Genomic DNA, 19,240 nt, shown 5'->3' on the forward strand with positions numbered 1-19,240 from the left:
TAAGCACAGGTTTTTGTTTTGTTTTTGGTAGTGGTTGTGGTGGAAGGTGGTAGTAGTGGTCCTTTTTACAAACAGGACCCACACTTGGCTTTCCTTCACACTAATATTATTTATGCCATTTCTGCTTCTTTCTGCATTTTATGTGTGCGGGATAGATAAGACAGTGGAGTTCAAATAAAGTTTGTCCTATTTTAAATGTATTTTATGTATGTGGGCGTTCTGCTTACATGCATGCCTGCATGTATTGGGACCCTTGGGACTGGAGGTGAGTGTGAGCTGTCAGGTTGGTGCAGGAGCTAAACATGGGTCCCCTGGAAGTCTGGCCATTAACTGCCAAGCCTTCTCCCAAGCCCTTTAAAATGAAATTTTTAGGAAGTGTGCCTTATTGGTGACTGGGTTGGTTATTTCTTCCTTTGGGTAGTGTAAGCTAACAGATTTCTCTGTGACAGAATAGTTTACTATTATCAAAAGAACCCCAACCCCTGAATAAGATGGCACCCAGAAACCAAAACCTGAATATGTAGACAGCGGTGTGTCTGTGTGTGACACTAATTTTATTTCTCATTCCGTTTATAATCTTGATTCTCATTGATACCGTTTTAAAACATGTTTTTTGATAGCATGGGGGGGGGGGCTTGTTTTTGTTGTTTTAATATTCCGAATTTGGGGAAAGGTGTTTAAAGTCTTTAAAAACAACAGCCTGTGATTTAACGGAGGAAAAGGAAACCCAAAGCTCTGTTTCTTTGACTCTGATTCTGTAGTGCGACCTTCTCCCGGGGATCGCCAAATGCAGATGACCGCATTATGATTCATAACTGTAGCAAAATTACAGTTATCAAGTAGCAACAAAAGCAGTTTCCTGGTTGGGGGGCACCGCATAAGGAGCTGTATCAGGTTGTAGCAGAGGAAGGGTGAGAGCCACGCTGTAATGCTCTTGGCTCTGTTGCCCATGGATGTGTATATGGAGATGTGTTGGGTGTGGGTTGCTGGTGTGTTGTCATCCTCTGACAGGACCGGGCATGGGGTGTGGAGCCGGGGATAAGTTGCCCCATCTCCCCTTTTCTCCTGTCCTCTCCGACTCTCAGATGCTCTGTGGGATTTTTACCAGTCTTAACGTTTAGCGAGTTGTTGATGGTGCAAGATCTGTCTGTCTGATTTTGTTTGCCGAGTCTCTGAAGCAGCCCTGGTACGGAAAGTGTACTAATTTTCCATTTTCAGTTTGGTTCTCAGCACGTGACAACTAGAGCTGATAGCCTGACAACCTGTCATCATTAGCACAGTAAAAAAAATTTTAAAAGTTTATTCTAAAGATTGGAAGTATTTGTTACTTGAAGGTTTTGCTTTGTTTGCTTATTCGTAATCCAAGTAATCAGGTTTACCTAGAAGTAGGTGAAATACCTGGGAAAACGCCCGGGTGATACAGTGTGAACCCGTGCATGGAATCGGCTCCCAGATTGCTCTAATGAAATCCTATTGTTTGCCTTAGCTAATAAATAGACATTGGGCATGTGAGGTGGATAATTTCCTTTAACCCTGTTCCAAGTAGTGACAGGATCGGCGACATCATTGGCTGTTACATAAAGCTCCTGAGACCACCCACTTTCTCCTCCCCCTTTCATCCCTGATGGGAACCACAACAACCCAAGGCATGTACAGCGTGATGTAACTCAGGCTGCTTGCTTCCGGACCTGCTCCTCGCAGCTCTTGCTCGTGGGAAGGGCATTGTTTCTTAGCAACATCTGGGAGTGCGACCGGAAGCCTGGAGCCCCTGGGATAGCTAGTCCCCCCCCCCCCCCCACCCCCTCCTCTGGGCCGCCTGGCTTTTAGCTATGCAAGCTTGTTTATCTCTTGGCCTGGAAGAACAGTGAGTTGCAAAGAAGACAGTATGTGATGGGCCCTGGAAAAGCTCCTGCCTCCTTTGCGAAGTTCTCCCACTGGCTGCGAAGACATGCTGTTGTCTCCCAAATTCTCCTTATCCACCATCCACGTCCGCCTGACCGCCAAAGGGCTGCTTCGAAACCTCCGGCTTCCTTCGGGGCTCAGGAAAAACAATGTCATTTTCCACACAGGTTGGTCTCGGACAGGTCTCCGCTCAGCACCGCACAGGAGAGGGGTATGCCGATGAACCTGCAAATGCTTCTCAGATTTCTATGGAGACAGATGGCTGGGAAATAAAGCCCTCTTTAATGAGAGGCTTGACTGGTAACAGGAAGCAGTTTTCTCTTGTGTTGGGCAGGAGGGTACTTTGGTAGTGTGCCTTGTGCGGCAGCTGTAGGCTTGTCTGTGTTTATGGATGCAGGGGTTGTTGCCCTAGAACTTTTCTGGCCCTCTCCTCTGCCACCAAATCTGTTAAAGGGAAAAGGAAAAGAAGAAAAAAAAAAACCTGTTAATTCATGTCTATCTTCACATGATTTTTGGAAATAGGATGTGAGCACATTAAGACAGGTTCTCTTTGCATTGAGAAAGGAGATGGTTTCTTTGGTTTTGTTTTTTGCAGTTTTGCAGCGTTTCACTAAGATAGGGTATTTCAGTATATGGAAAAAAAAAAAAACCACATTGCAAATACTCCTAAAATCACTCTGATGCTTGTGAACCATGGGAATGATGTGGTAAGTGGACCACACATTTAGTTTTCTGGTCTTCCTAACACAAACGGTTGTGGCCATAGAATATTGCTGCTGGTGTTTGTATACGCTGCTGCCTGTCACCCTACTGTCCCCAACATGGACCTCTCGTCAGGTGCATCCCTTTGGGCATCTGTAAACCTGTCTGCTTCCCCTCAGCTGCTAACCATTGCAATGGTGGCAAATTAAGTTGATTTCATTGTGTGGCTGGCCTAAGACTCCTTATCCTTGGTTGGGGGTGCTGTGTGTTGTCTTTAACAGGCTTGCGTCATAGGCATGTGATTGCATGATTTTTCAGTGCCATGCGTGTATCCTGTGTACCCCTTGTTTTCCAGTGGGCTCTTCACTGTCCCACTGAGGTTATTTGTTTATTTATGTATTTTTAATTCTGCTGACAGCTTTTCATTTTCCCAGAGGCATCTGTCTTCCCTGTGGGATGAGCTTGTTTTTTTTTTTTTCCCCAGCTTCCTTTCCTCGTTTCATAACTCCCCTTGGCCTGGCATTTGAGTTGGCTGGCCTTTCCTTCTAGGTCTGATGGCTGAAGGTAAATGAACAGAGCTGGGGCCATGCCCAGCCCAAATGTCACTGTGATTATTTTCAGCCCTAAAAAGAGGGAAAAAAAAAAAAAACCAAAAAACGTGGGGGCCATGGGGTGAGCTCCCTGGCTGCTGAGGTCCCCAAAATAAAAATATATTACACATATGAAAAAGGTAAAAAAATACAGGTGTGCTCTATTATTACTACTACTACTACTACTATTATTATTATTATTATTAATTTTTAATATAATTTTCATGCTATTCTTTACCCCAGTTCTTCCCAGTTCATTCCACCTCCCTTCGTATACAAACAAGAGTATTTTATGTTAACAACAATTTCCATATTCCAATGTACAAACAACTTTCAATATTAATTTTTAAAACTAACGTAGGACCCCCTCTAAGGCAAAAGGCTTGGGAACAGGGGGCAGATATGATTCAATTACCTTACATATGTGAAATTTCTAAAGAATAGATTTTCATAATGAAATCAGAGAAAGAAGGTCTGAGAGCATTTTCATCCAAATGTGCCTCTTTCTAACCCCACCTCTGCCCTGTCTCACTGTCAGTCTCTTGGTTACCTTTCCCACAGTAGGTTAGCCAGACACAAACAGCCTCATTACTATGAAGACTTGGAAGCTTGGTTTCTGTTTTAGTTGCTGGCCTTTGGAAGGTTAACATATCTTAGAGTTTCATGGTTCCTTCCTTCCTTCCTTCCTTTGGGTGGAGGAGGTGCTGGGGATGGAACTGGGTCTGGTACTGGTTTGGCTGGCGCTCTGCTACTGAGGTGCACACCCAGCTTTTATTCTAGTCCCTTAACAGTGCGAGACACAATGTAAGTAGAGATGGGAACACAACCTGTGAGCTCTGTTTAGATATTTTTACCTTAAAGATTTCCCTCCCAGTTGTGAATGTTGCTCTGACTCTCAGCACCAAGAATGAGGGGTGAAGGAATGGTTTCAGTTCACACAGTGTTTCCTACACAAACATAAAGACCAGGCGCCCATCCCTAGGACCCACGGAAAAGTTAGGTGTTGTGGGATGGGAACTGGTTAGCCAGTTGAGCCAAACTGGTGAGTTTTAATCTCAAGGGGGAACCCTGTTTACAAAAATAAGGTGGAGGGGTAATACAGGAGACTTGTGAGGTTGACATCTGGCCTCTATACCACAAAGCTCACAAGTGCATGTGTGCACACATACGCACATGGAATAGAACAAAGTATTGTAAAAACAATAACTGGTATTTTTTAAAAAAAGATTACTTAAGAATTCAATTCTAATAATTTTAGTTGTCCCTAGCAAGACTCTTTGAGTTCATCTGCATCAAGCCATTTTAAGGTCAGAGAAATTTTCTAAAAACTGAAAGATGACGTCATTGTGCTTGGTTTTATCTAATTAGACTGTGAGCACTGACTTGTTTATATTGTTTATATTCCTAGTAAAGGATGATCCATTGGTTGTCTTAGTGATGGGGCTACTGACCTGGACACCAAGAGTCGTAAGCTGGTGGCCCCACGGTTTCACTTCACAGGGTCATAAGCTGGTGGTCCCATGTGCTGCACTCCAAGGTCTCTGGGCCCCAAATGCCATGATATTCCTAGCACTGGGCTTTTGCCACACTTGGAAAATAACCTTAACTACCTACTTCCCAAGTCCCACTAATCCTCTTGGCTTATTTTTCTTTATGACATCATGTTCTTATCTGGCCATCAAACATGACTCATTTTATTATTCATCCTCAGTGATCCACAACAATTGGTTATAAAAACTCAAGACTCCACCCTTGGAGGTGATCCTTGTTTTCACGTCACCCGCCCTCCTTCAGGAACTTGGGGTGAAGCTTGCTGTTTTGTGAGGGTGAGGGGCCGGGGATGGAACCTAGGACCACCTGTATCCTGTTAGACGCTAAAAAATGCTGACAGTGACCGGTCCATGTAGCTAACAAGCGGTAAGGCTTCATAGTAGCTTTATACTGCCTGGTTTTCCTCTGACTCTAATCCTCTCTCACACTGCAAGATCAGTTCATTCATGTATCATGTAAGTATCTGTCGGGCACGTGCCATATGCCAGACACAAGGCTTGGTGCTGAGAAAGTAGCCAGGACTAGGTCCCACCACAGCCCTGAGCCTGCCTCAAACCCATAATTGGGCAGGAGACAGGTAATCATGCTAGGGTGCGGCCTGGGCCCTCAGGGTGTTCTTGGCACCTTTATATGGGTGTTTCATGAGTACCTTTCAAGTGTGGTCCTTAGGAGAAGTGGAATGCACTGAGATTATAAAGAGAATAGCGTGAAAAGCCTAGAGAGGTGGGGCCAGGTGGCTCCTTCCGTCAAAGGAAGAAAAATGCAGTATTTCTGAGCGAACTGTGTGGTGAGAGAGGGAGGCTGGGAAAGGGCACCTGGGACAGAGCCAAGGGCATAGACCACTGTGCATTGTGTGGTGCATTGTTGCTGACAGGTGTGTCACTGAATTGAGATGTCATTGCTTTCTGTAAGTAAGGGCTGGAAGGAGGGAGACCTTCTTGTAGGGATCTTGTGTGGTATTGAAAGAGGATGTCAGGCGTGGATGAAGACTGTCAGAAGAGGAAGGAATCCTGAAAGTCTAGAATGACCTTGCTAGTTGTCTCAAGTTTCTGTCAAAAGTTATTTCTTGACAGCATTAAGCTAAGCTAAGTGTATTTTCAGTTTTTAATCACAACAACACGGATCCCAATTTTATGGCTCAGAGAGTGTAAGGGAAATACACTTCTAAGTATAAATACTCCTTGACTCTCAGTTCAGCTTTCCTTCCAAGCTGGAAGTAAACCCATATTAATTATTACAGATTATATATTTTAATCCTCAAATGCTTAATGTCCTCTCTGACTCGAGTAAAGGCAGTTAATTACACTTAAGGATTTTGAATGATTTTTGCTGAGCTAGTGAAATTCGAAGTGTTGCAGTGCCCCTAGCAGTTTCCTCCCAATTAAAACATCTCCAGTGGGAAAACTCCTAAGACTCAGGAAGTCCCTAAAACTGACCAGATGACAGTAGGCTCCCCCCTTCCTTGAGCTTATATATAAGCAGGACTCCTCAGACTCTCTCAAAAAAGCAGAGCTGCCTGGAAGAGACTCAGTCGGGAAGAGGCAGGAAGCAGCTGAACAAGCTCATGGAGACACACTCCCACCAGCGTTGTTGCCTGCTGGCTGGGTGATGAGCATCTGCTTCCTAGCCTTTATCAGCTTTTATCTGCGATGGGCTTTTGGTAATTGGGCTATCTTTGAGTCATTTCTGTAAGTAGCTCCTTTCACCCCGTACTCCTGTTTAACCCCAATAAAGCTCATCTGTGCACTGAGCTGAATGTCGGTGGTGGTCTCAGTTTGATCCATTGTCGGTGCCCTATCTGGGGTAAGTAGATGCTCATTTGTGTCTCCCCAGACATAATGTCAAGCATTTAGGCAAGTCTGGGGGTGTGGTTGCTGTTATACCTGCCTAATGTGCAAAGCCCTGAGTTTGATCCCAGAGTCAGAGTTGGAGGGGAGTAGCTTAGCAAGAAAAGGAAGTATTGAAAAGCCAAAGCCGTATTGTACGTGAAGCAGTCGTAAAGAACCATTTTGACTACAAAGCATGTGAATAAAATCTATTCAGTTACAGTAAAATTCATCAAATCACGTTCTTATATTTGGTGGTTGCTTGGAGATTTCCTTCAGGATTGCTCTAGGCCTGAAAAGCAGACAGTTTCAGAAGTGACACACTTCCTCCTGAGACTGAAGTCTACGGCTCTGAAGCCGGGATGGGCGTCTCTCCTGTTTCCTTAGCTCCCTCCCTTATGGGTGCCTGCCTCAGGCTGAAAGCAAAGGAAAAGGGGAAGGAGGTGTGGGGGCTGATCCCTTAGGCTCCAAAGCCACCTAAGAAACTGATTTCTGTCATTTCTGAAGTACACATAGGTATGTCTGTCCTCAAAGGCCTCAGAAGCTGTCACAGGCCACCAAAAAAAGCGAGAGTATTATTTAACAAATGGAGTCTATAACAGACTTTGCAGTTTTGTTCTGGGGTGGTGTTGTTGTTTTTATTTTGTTTTAAATCTAAAATGAGACAAATTAGTCTTGGTGCTGATTATAAATATTTGTAATAATTTCTGTTGTCGTAATAAAACTCTGATCAAAACCAGCCTAGGAAGGAAATGGTTTGCTGGCTTACAAGTTATAGTCCACCATTAAGGGGAGCCATGGCAGAAACCTGGAGGGAGAACTGAAGTAGAGGCCATGGAGGAACACTGCTGACTTGCTCCCCACCCCCACCTCCTGGCATGCTCAGCTACCCCTCCTGCTAGGCCAACTTGCCAAGGGATGGTGCTGCTGACAGTGAGCCGGGCTCCTTGCATCAATTAGCAATTAAGAAAATGCACCTGGGCCAATTTGATGGAGCTCATTCCCCAATTAAGGGGCCCTCTTCCCAGGTATCTGCAGTTTGTGCCAAGTTGGCCAAAACTAGTTTCAACCAAGCCAGTTTATTACTGGACAAAAATCTTAAATACTTGACTATAGTTACTTAAAATACTCTGAACTTTCCATTTTGAAATAATGCTTTGAAGAAGGTATTCTGTATTTCAGATCTGTCTTTTATTCCCTCAGTTTTATTAGAAGAACATATATGGTGTTTATTCTATTCATGTGCTGTTCAGATAAATGTGTTTTTCTCAAACACCAACAAGTGTCAATGAAGCCATTATAGCCAATTCCCATAATATATACATGTATATCATGGTATGTGTATAAATGTATACGTGCATCAATTTATGTGTAAAAAGAGAGTTGGTTGTTTATAGAATGCTTAAAGGGCCAGATTGAAGAATACTGGATCAGTAATATATCTCTGCCACACTTTACTGTCCTAATGTATATTTATTTATAACCTTTTGCTTCCTTGAAGAAGCCATCTTGATGACCTCATTGGCCTCTGACCCCATTGATGGTTACTTACCAAGAGCATTGAGAATCACCATAATTAAATAAATGCATATTACAGCTAGGTATTGTAGTACAAAGCCAAGACTGATGGTGAATATCTCATTCAAACCATCATGGGGTTGAGAGATCTGCCTTTTCCCCCATGACTTCTAAAACCTGATTCTGGGCGCCTCCCGCATCAAAGGCTAATTTTCTGAGAATGGCATTCTCTTTTCCCTTATTGTTTACATATGTATGCATGTGTATGTATGTATTGTTTACATACATACATATTCCTAATGTTGGATGTTTTGCCTGGTTATTGAATTTTGGTTTCTTTCACAAGAAAACCTACTGTGCTTCATCATAATAATGAGGTTTGGTGGCTTTGGGGATTTTTTTTTTCTGTCTTGTTTTGTTCTTTGTTTTTAACAACTTTGATGCATTCTGGAGAGCCTGCCGCCTCTCAGTGTGTTGTGCTCACAAGTGTCTGCACTCAAGCTGTTGGGTTTCAGAGATGTCCTTTTATGATAAACAATCGAGACATGATCTCAGCTCTGGAGACGCCATCTGTGGCTACACAGTGCCCACCCGTGGGGTATGGCCTTAGAGGTGCAAGTGACAACATCTGGGTTGACTTAGCTCAGGGTGTAAAAATCACGGGAGACATTTACAAGTTTTAAATCGTAATTACTTTGGAGGAGTAACTACAAGAAGACCCTGGCAAGCTGCTACAGCTTGTTTGGGAGATCAGTTCTTAGTGGTGACAGGACAGTGGGGTACTATTTCCTTCCATGTGTTTAATTAGAAAGCACACATTGTTGGTGCATGTTACCATTGGCAGAATTTAAAAGGCACTACTGACATAAGCAGGCTTTATGCTATTGAGCAGTTTTTAGTAAGATTTTTGGCAAGTTGAAAGGATTAAGACAAAAGCAATTTGAAGGCCCATAAAACAACTACTGTTAAGACAGAGATGTAAGCTGGACATTGAGACACACGCTTTGATCCCAGCAGTAAGGATGCTGAGGTAGGGGTATGTCTGAGTTCAAGGCCAGCCTGGCATATATAGCAAATTTTAGCATAGAGCTTCGTACAGAGATACTGTCTCAAAACCACCGCCAACACCAGCAAATAAGATTGAGATTGACCTCAGTTGGTTGTCTGCCCGCCTAGAATACATGGGACACACTGGCTTCAGTCCCCAGCAATGCATGCTGTCACATGCCTGCCATCCTAGAGTTTTAGAAGTTAGAGGCAGGAGGATTTAACACTGAAACGCATCCTTGAGCACATAGAGAACTTTGTTTAAGCAAATGCTTGCTGACATAAATAATAATTTTTTTTATAAAGCTGTAAGGATTACCACCACTGTTAATTGCCATAACAAGAATGTGTGTGTCCAGGCTCGGTTGCACCTTGAGAAAATTCCAAGGCAGGTGACTAATCTGGAGAGCAGGTGAGTTTAGGATGGGCTATTCTTGGAGACTGGGGAGCGGAGTGTGAGAGAGGGTTCTAACGCCTTCCTCATATGCTGTTCCAGCCTCCTCCTCACCCCCTGCCTTTGCCCTCTCTGCACCTGACAGTCTGATGGCTCCCAGCCTGTGCCACACTGGGGCCTCTAACTGGCTATGCGGGCCTCCTGTTCCGGTCTGTTCTTCTCCTGCCTGTTCTCAGTCTTGGGCCCCAGATTTGGTGTCGGCGGGCCTCCCTTCCGACCTCTCTGCCTCGATTCTGCCCCTTTAGAGCTTCCTTCCCTTCACAGGGCCCCATTCAGATTTTATCTTCAGTTTCCTACAAGATAAAATCTTGCACAGTGCACATGCCCTAGCTCCCATTTATGTTCCCAACAGCTTTATTGTAATTCAGGATGAATGGTTGAGTTGAGAGATAGCCTTTGGGGGCCTTGAGGCTCTGCCTTTGTGTTTTGTGGCTTTACTTACCACACAGGCAAATTCAGTCAAGACTCTGCCCCTATACCTAGGACACCCTCTGCTTACACTCCCATCCCACAGTATACATGACTCCAGTATCTGATTATACCATTTCACAACCCCAAGACTGGTGACATACTTTCTGTCTGCTGCTCAAGTTCCTTCTTTAAAAAACAAACAGGAAAAACCAGGTCCAGTTTATTAAGATGCATTCTGTAGAGAACTACAGAAGGCTCAGTAGCCATCCAGATGACCATGGCACATCTGGGCGCTCGGTTCTACTAGGAAACATTCCCTTTGATTCCCATCTTAATACTTTAGTTTCATGATTGTCGCAGGACAAAAGTCCCATCTTCAAATGCAAAGGAGATGCTGACAGACAACAAAAGCAAGTACACGGTGGTGCTCCCGTTAGAACTTTCAGATGTGGGGTTGCTAATAGTGCAGACGATGGGCCATGCTTGGCTGTCTGGGCTGGTGGAGGTTCAGGTTGTCTTCCTGCATCCCAGAGCAATGCTATCCTCTGAGGTGATCCCTGCTGGGCCTGCAGTGTCTACTTGCCTTCCCTCGCTATGGTAGATTGTGTCATGTCAAAGTTGGACATGGCAACCCAACAGGAGAAAAAGAGTCAATAGGGCAGGCGCAAGAGTCAGAGTTCCACTCGTCCTTACGGTCAGGAATCCCATGACAACGCCAGGCTAACAGCTAGAATCTAAGTGCTGAGGACCCAGTGTAGGCTCACGCAGTCCCCATGCTTGCTGCTTCAATCTCTGTGAGCTCCTATGTACCTTGCTTCGTTGATTCAGAGGGCCTTGTTCTCCTAGTGTGTTCTATCTCCTCTGACTCCTACACTCCTGACTCCCCTTCCTCCAGGTTCCCTGAGCTCTGAGGGGAGGGGTTTGATGCAGAGATCCCATTAGGTTATCTCTCCACATAATGCAGACTGTAGGTCTCTGCATCTGTTTGCAACTCCTCTGGAAGCTTCTGCAATGATGACTGGATAAAACCCTAATCAATGAGTAAAGAAGAATATTATTAGGAGTCATTTTATTGATACTTTTTTTAAAAAGACCAGTCATGTTTGATTTTACTCTAGGTCTCTGAGCCAACTAGTCTCTGCTTCTCAGTCACCCAAGCAGTGTCATTCATGGGTTCCTTTTCCTTGGGTAAGCCTCAAATCAAATCTAATGTTGGTTGGCTACTCCCGAACGTTCTGTGCCACCATTACCCTGGCATATTTTGCGGGCAGAATGGATGGTAAGTCGGAGGTTGGTATCCATGTTTATCTCAGTAGTCTGCAGAGTACCTTTCTGCACCAGACACTAGAATGTAGGCGTGGGGGCTCCATGTAGGTACTAGCCTTTCCATTTCCGTGCTCAATGACTTGTGTGGGTACTGTCCTCGCTAATGGGCCCCACGGTCAGTCTTTGGAGAGGAACCATGTATCTTACCAATAGCCTGTGTTGTTTTGGAATTCCATGCGACCCCCTTCACCAACAACTCAGTTGAATGCAACCCAGTCTTTCCATTGGCAACTGAGACCCCATATTCCCTCTTACGAGGAGTCCTAATTAAGATTACCTTCATACATTCCAGGAAGTTTCCACTGCACTAGGTTTCCAAATGTCTCCCTAACCCCCCCCCCCGCCCCCAGTTTCAGGCATCTCCCTCCCTCCACTCCATCTCCCCACCACCAATCCATCTCCAGTCTCCTGCCCCAAGAGTGGAGAACCTTGTCCTGTCCCTGATGCAGTGGCATTGTGAGCAGATGTTTTTGGTTAAAACTTTTTGGAGGACTGGAAGTGGCGGAGGTAGTTACTTTGTTGATAATTTTTGAGTCTCAGGTTAAATGGGTTCATTGAAGTTGGATCTTGATCTGTTAATACATGACATAGATATGATAAGCAAAGCAAGTTTATCTTTTGAAATACAGCCACATTATCAGAACAGTGACATCCTCATCCTGGTAAACATTCCAGGGCAGGCAAGGAGAGATGGCCGAAGTTTGCTTTGTGTTATGTTAAATTTGACATATTGTGATAATTTCATGTAACCAGTGAATCCCACAGGGCCCAGGGAGAAACCCTTGTCTTTTCATGTTACAAAGTAACACATCTATAGGAGCCGTGGGGCTTTGAACATCACCGGGGATTTTCACATTCTCTCTGATCCTCAGGAACGGGGACAGGGAAGGACGTGTGAACTGGGTCATCAGCTGCCATGTGGGATTGTTCTCCTAAGGGAGTACAGTATGTGGAGCAAAGATTGAGGTCACCGTGTGCTCGTCCAGCCCCAGACACAGGGCACCCCACACAATGGAAAGTCTACACTCTGGAAAAACACGTTCGAGGTGTCATTTCTTCCTTAGTTGTCAGTTTTGTTCAAGCCCTTAACAAAACCTGTGTTTAAACGCCTGTCTAGATTGCGCTGGGAAAGACCAAGTCTTTCTTGCCGGCTAAGTGTTAGGTAAGGATTTAAGTGCTCAAAATTAGTTTTAATGATTTTGGGAATAATTTTTTTTTTGTTTTATGTTAAAATTTGTGTAGATAATAGTTACCCCGTCATTTTAAATGATAAAAGTGGGTGTTAGGGAGATGGCTTGTGGGTAAGAGCCACCCCAATGTCAGTATGAGAACTGCATTCAAACCCTTAGCACATGCACACGTGTACCCCAACATTAACGGGGCAGTAGAAACAGATCCCAAGAGCTCCCAAGGCAAATCTCAAAGCCAGCCAACCTAGCTGAGCCCGAAAATATAAGGTTCAGTGAGAAATACTGTCTCGAGGAAATGAAGTAGAGACTAGGTGTCCTTCTTTGGCCTCCACAAGCCTATGCATGGGTACACAAACCCACAAGCACATGTGTGCCCATATTCACACACAGCACATACACAAATGCATTTTTAAAGAGGGAAACACATGAAAGTGGTTAGCACTGTCTTACTATGTGGTTTCTAGTCCTTAGCCCGAGAAGATTAAATGCTGTTGGTTTTATATGCTGTACTTTGGCGATGTATTTGTAAGTCCCCAGGAATATTAACGAGTATTTTCTCCAGAATGTTAACATAAAAGATTGGCCTCAGGCTGGAGATGTAGCTTAGTGGTGGAGTGCAGAGTATGCATAAGGCCCCAGTCTGATTCCCAACACTGTGGAGGGAAAGGGGGAGCAAATGTGAGCTACCCCTCAAACTAACAGTCATCTGTTAGTTTCAAAGGTCTGATAAGTTTGCCATGTACATTTTGTTTTTATACATGTAATAATTTATATTGTTGTCCAGTCTAATTTCCAGTGTGTATGGGGATAGCAAAAGAGTCTGTCCAGAAAAGCTGTTTACACCTGAGCAGCCTTTTCACCTGCACTAGCCTTACCTTCCCTACAAAGCTGCCGGAAGGATCAGGAAAAGGGGTGGCCTGGGTGGTGGCATGTGCCCATAGTCACGGCTGCTCCGGAGGCTATGGCAGGGAACCGGGAATTTGAAGCTAACCTGGGCTACAGAGAGATCAAATCTCAGAAGAGAGGAAAAGAGAGAAATACTCTGAACTGCAAATACTGCCATTGCTCTTACCTACGTAAGGCAAACATAATTTCTTGGAACATTATACTGGCTGCTTTTATGTCAACTCGACAACAGGCTAGAGACAGGGAAGCTGCAACTGAGAAAGCGCCTCCATAAGATCAGGCTGTAGAGCATTTTCTTAATTAATTCTTAATTAGTGGGCGGGCCCAGCCCATTGCGGGTGGTGCCATCCCTGGACTGGTGGTCCTGGGTGCTATAGGCAAGCAGGCTGAGCCAGCCAAAGGCAATGAGCTAGTAACAGCACTGCCCCATGGCGTTCAGGCTTCTGCCCAGTTTGAGTTCCTGTCCTGACTCCCCTCAGTGATGAACTGTTACATGGGCTTGCAAGTTGAAACAAACCCTTTCCTCCCAAGTTGCTTTGGTCATAGTGTTTCAGCACAGGAATAGCAACTCGAAAAAGCAACTGTTAAGGAATTGATACACAGAAAAATGTAGACATGCTGTAAAATATTTATTTTTTGTCATTAATATAGTAAATGACTCATAATTTATTTTCCTGGACTATTTTATTATGGCAATAGCGAGCTAAATACGGTCTGCATCTAGCAAATTGGTAATTAGTGACAAGCAACTTGGGAACTTCAGCCAGTAAAGAATGAAGAACATTTTCCTGGTCCCCGAGTGTTATAAGACACAATAGGAATCTTAGTTTAAAACTAAGGGTTATCAAATTTTAGGAGCTGTTTCACCACCCAAAGCGGCCACCGGAGACGAGGGCACTTTTATGTGATACTTAAAATTATGTTTTGGATGTAACTTACAGTTAAATATTATTTTTAGTGGAAGCAATAACCATTGGTTCTTGGAACACAACCCAAGCACTTTTCTTGTGTTCCAAGCACTCTTTGATAGTTTGTGGCTCCTTGGAAAATGAGAGGAAAACCTTGCTGCTTAAAAAGGTCTGTCAAATTTGCCTGCACAGAATGCAAACAGCACCATGGGGACTGGATGTCACAATAAGGAAACATTTACTTTTTTTTTTTTTTTTTCTTTTTAGTTTCGTGTGCCTGTTTTGTTCATATTTATATTTGTTTTGATCGTTGGGCCTGTTTTATTTCCAGACACTAAGCAGTATGCTTCCTGTTTTATTCAAAGCAACTTGACTTTTGGAATGTTTCCAAAACTAAAAAGATTTTCATTTAAGACAAGTTATTCCCAGAAACCAGCATGGGAAGTGAACAAACTTAGATGAATCTGAAATAGAGGCATGTGTTTGAGGATAATCTTTTATCACTTGGGGAGCAAAGTTAGCACCCAGTGTAGAATGAAGCCATCTATCCAGGCACACAGTGCTGCTTACAGTAACCTCAGAGGAGCTAAGGTGGGATCTCTGCAGTGTACATATACTGGTTCATTAGATTCAGTGTGACATTTGCAGTGTAGACCATGGCAATGACCAGAAAGACAGCAAGAAAGGCAACCCTGTGGGAAGCGTTTGTGGGAAGTGAACAGGAGGGAAGGTGGAAGGGGCTCCTGGGGGTGGGAGGATCTTAGGGTAGGGGAGGAGGGTCAGCAAGCAACTGTGAAGAACTCATTAAAATTTAAACAAGTCATCTATGGAATTCTATATGAAGCCTCTTAGCATGCTAACAAAACAAATTTACTCATTTATTTGGAGGCAGTGTTTCTGTGCGCACCCTCAGTTGGCCTGCAACAGCTGTGTAGACCAGGCTGTCTTTGGAACTCAGAGGACCCACCTGCCTCTGCCCCACAAGTGCTAGGATTGAAAGTGTGTGTCACCATGCCCAGTCTAACGAATTTTCTAAGAAGGGAAATGCAGGAGGAAAGAAAATCATTTCAAGTTCAATAATCTGAATTTTTCCTCCATGCTTATCCTATGGTTTCTCTGAAAAAAAAAAATCTTTTGAATCATACCTTTTCACCTTCTGTTTGAAAATATAAAGGGATTTAAGCTACGTCAAGGATTTAAATACACTACCGTCTAGTTTCGGCATTTGCTACTTCTCCAAAATGCAAAGTCAGATGAATGTAGTGTCTCAGGTCTGCCTGCTGTAAAATTGTCTTGTGCTATGTTCAGCCTGTGTCAGGAATACAATACCACTCTTCCCTTGTCTCCCAGTATAGCTTTGTGTATCACTGTGATACCAGATTCACATTCTCGTTTCTCTCTCTCTCTTTTCCCATTCACATGCCCATGCACACGTGCACACACGCACACACGCAAACATGCACACATGCACAACAACACAGAAAAAAGGTTACAAGCCAGTCTCTCTGATGAACATAGATGGCAAAAATTTCCAAGGAAATACTGGCTAACTGAATTCAAGCTCATGTCAACAAACATCATTCATTCTGACCAAGCTGATTTCACCTGAGATTTAGGGAATGGCTCAGCATACAAGAATCAATAAATGTAATTCATCTCACAGATGGACTCAAAGACAGAAATGACGGGGTTACCTCAATAGACACAGAGAAGGGCCTTTGACTTTCTGATTTCTGTGTCAATTTAACTGGAAGTGTCCAAGCGATGAAGTGGAGTTGGAGAGATGGCTTAGCAGGTATAAGTGCTTATGAGGCAAGCCTTGTGACCTGGGTTTGATCCTGGAACCCATAGTAAAAGAAAACCACTCTAGGAGGTAGTCCTCTGACCACCATAGGACCTCAGTGGTGTTGGAGAACCTGTACTCTCCTGCACATAACACACAAACACAGACAACAGTGGTGAATTAAAAATAAAGGCCACGAAATCACTATTTTGCCCCCCCCCCCAGTGTTGTATGTTTCTGAGTTGCTAAATCTATTTGGCTCATGTGCATGACTCGACCTGAATCTTCACAGTGAGAACTGAAGCCGTGGGCCGTGTTCATGCATTCCACCCATCCTCATCTCTGATCACTCCAGCCTGTATCCATGTGCACTTCCCAACGTAAACGAGCTTCAGATGCTCTCGTGAGGCGGGTGTAGTAGGCTGGTCTTTAACCCATGTGGTGGCGATTATAAAAATTAGCCTCACGCACCTTTGTGCCTTCTTTCCTTCCTCTTGCAGTTGAGAAAGGCAGGCAGAAGAATCCCAGAAGCCTGTGCATCCAGACGCAGACAGCTCCAGATGTGCTGTCCACTGAAAGAACACTTGAGTTGGCTCAATACAAGACAAAATGTGAAAACCAAAGTGGATTTATCCTACACCTCAAGCAGCTTCTTTCCTGTGGTAACACCAAGTTTGAAGCACTAACAGTTGTGATCCAGCACCTCCTGTCCGAGGTAAGGACATCAGCCCTGCTGGGGGAGGAGGATGCTCAGACTTGTCCTACACATATGTTTAAGCTAATGACTGGAAGAGCTTGCACTCCATCTCTCCTCTCTCTCTCTCTCTCTCTCTCTCTCTCTCTCTCTCTCTCTCTCTCTCTCTCTCTCTCCACCCAAATCCGTGTGTGTGTGTGTTTATGGTAGAGATTAAAGGATCTCATCATTTATTTCCCAGGAGCCATCACCTTCATTTCAAGATAGGATTTCTCACTGGTGTGAAACTCACTGGCTAGTGAGTAAGTCCCAAAACTCTGCCAGGCCCGACATGCCCAACACTCTGGCACACAAAACTGTGTCTGGCTTTTTTAAAGTGAGGGTCCTAGAGATGAAACCAAGAAATCTGTGCTTATGACTGAGCTATCCCCACACCGCAAACTATATTTTTATCATCCACTCCATCCTGTGTCAGTCTCTAGAATCTGGGGCTACACTAAGTTTGTGTTATCTTCTCTCCCTCCTATTGTGTGTGGCATAGAGGCACGGGTAGGAGGTCCTCTAGTGCTCTCCACCTTACTGTCCGAAACGCGGTTTCTCACTGAACCTTTAACTGGAAGTTTCAGCCAGGTTGGCTGCTGGACAAGTTCAGGATCCCCCCCACCCCCATCTTTACTCCCCAAGGCTGCAGTTACAGGCGCTCACTACCACGCCTGGCTTTTTACATGGGTATTGAGGATTTGAACTCAGGTCCTCTTGGGTTTATAGCAAGCACTCCTGATTGCTGAGCCATCTCTGGCAAATATTTCTTTAGTATTCCCCTTTTCCTTCCAGAGGCTCTGCACTGGAAAGATGGCTGTTTTTTGTAAAGCTCCAGACTTATGATAGTATGAAAGTTTCATGCCATGTACTTTTTTTTTTTTTTTTTTTTTTTTTGGTCTAAATTATATACACTTTCCCACATAGCTAATGCTTTGGAAAATGACGTTGCCTTTCCTACAAAGGTCATCCTGTTAAGACCTGGGTGATCACTGGGTTCTGATAGCTCCCTGATGCTCTCTCTGCACCGGGGCAGAGCAGTCTGTCCTATTATCTGTCCTCTAGTGGTTCCCCACCATCCACAGGTGATCTGATGTGGCCGGCGGGACTTGAGCATCTATGAAATACTGAGTTGAGAAGTACGTGTTTAAATTGTAAACATGCTATATTTAAAGACTTAGAATAAAAATATATACATATGTATTATTGATAGTTTATACTTATTAGATTTTTAACTTGGCTCAAATAAATACAATTAAAATGAACGTTTTAAAAATGTTCCTTCTGGGAAATGAATTATGTATATTAGCTAGGAATGATTCGGGTTTATTAACTTGGGCTATAGGATTTTATAATTTCACATTAGTGTCCTTTTAAATGTGACCCTCGCTGCTCCTGTGTAGTAGAGATGTGAAGGAACAGCGGGAGGGAGTTAACATTCCTCGTAATACCAGCACTTAGTAAGGACTTATCTTTTTAAGGCAAAGTTTGGTGACTGCTGACAGCCTTGTCAGTCCCATCCATGCCTTCCCCAGCCTCCGTAAATAAGCACCCATGCATCACGACCTGCACCCAGTGCACACAGGTTGATTCTACAGACAGTGAAGGTCCAGCGGTGGTTGGATAAAGTCCTGCCTTCACTGGTCCTCAGTGGGCAAAGGCCCAGCAATGCACTGGAGAAGGAAGTAGGAATCTCCCATCCGACTCTTAGTCTAAAGACCTCTTTTGGAAAGGGTACCCTACAGAATATGCAAATGTAGTGTTAATAAGTGACTTTTTGGCCCAGATGAAATGGTTCCTACACCCAGTCCATGTAGTTCATCAGGTGCTCAGTTGAGGAATGAATGGTATTAATTAAAATGGCCCTGGGTTTGGTATACTGAGTGGTGTACAATATACCCTCAATGAGTTTCAAGACTTTTTTTTTTTTTTTTAAGTTCTTGTACCTACTTGTCCATGGTCATCTGCATCCATTGCTATTGGACGAGGCAGAACATCCTGGCAGAAAGCAAGTGGTGGAGCAAGTGGCTCATGCCATCAGAGACAAGGAAGGAAGAGACCAGGCACAAACTATACCCTTTAAAGCCCCACTTTAACTAACTTCCAAACAGGTTCTAACCCCCAACAGCCCATTCAGTTCTGCCTTCTAACACACAGGTGAAGTTAGCGTCCTCATGATCCGTGTGTCTCTCAACAGAACCAGCATGCTAGGCTGTCAAGCCTTCAGTGCCCGAGTGTTCTCTATCCAAACCACAGCGGAATGGCTATATGACAGGGACCTTAATATGAAGCCCAGGAACCCCCTCCTTAAGAAGACTCCTGGGGCTTCTAGCTCTACTTTTACCGACCCTCTGGACTCCAGGACCTTACACTTCCCTTTTGTTTTCTCTATG

At 44.1% G+C, this 19,240-nt stretch overlaps 1 protein-coding gene across 3 annotated transcripts in view; it reads left to right on the forward strand.

Annotated features, from left to right (window-relative positions):
- Positions 1-19,240, forward strand: part of MTUS1 (microtubule associated scaffold protein 1) — a gene marked incomplete at both ends in the record, with an annotated part of 130,581 nt that overhangs the window by 82,798 nt on the left and 28,543 nt on the right. For 2 of the 3 annotated variants that reach the window (XM_080928694.1, XM_080928696.1), the window contains one exon: positions 16,615-16,829. In XM_080928694.1, coding sequence (XP_080784820.1) covers positions 16,615-16,829 — 215 coding nt within the window. Of the gene's footprint in view, positions 1-1,784; positions 2,070-16,614; positions 16,830-19,240 lie in introns of those variants that run through there. The other variant, XM_080928695.1, reaches the window with a different exon arrangement.

Source organism: Micromys minutus (genome assembly GCF_963924665.1).
Source record: "Micromys minutus genome assembly, chromosome: 14".
Classification (NCBI taxonomy): Eukaryota; Metazoa; Chordata; class Mammalia; order Rodentia; family Muridae; genus Micromys; species Micromys minutus.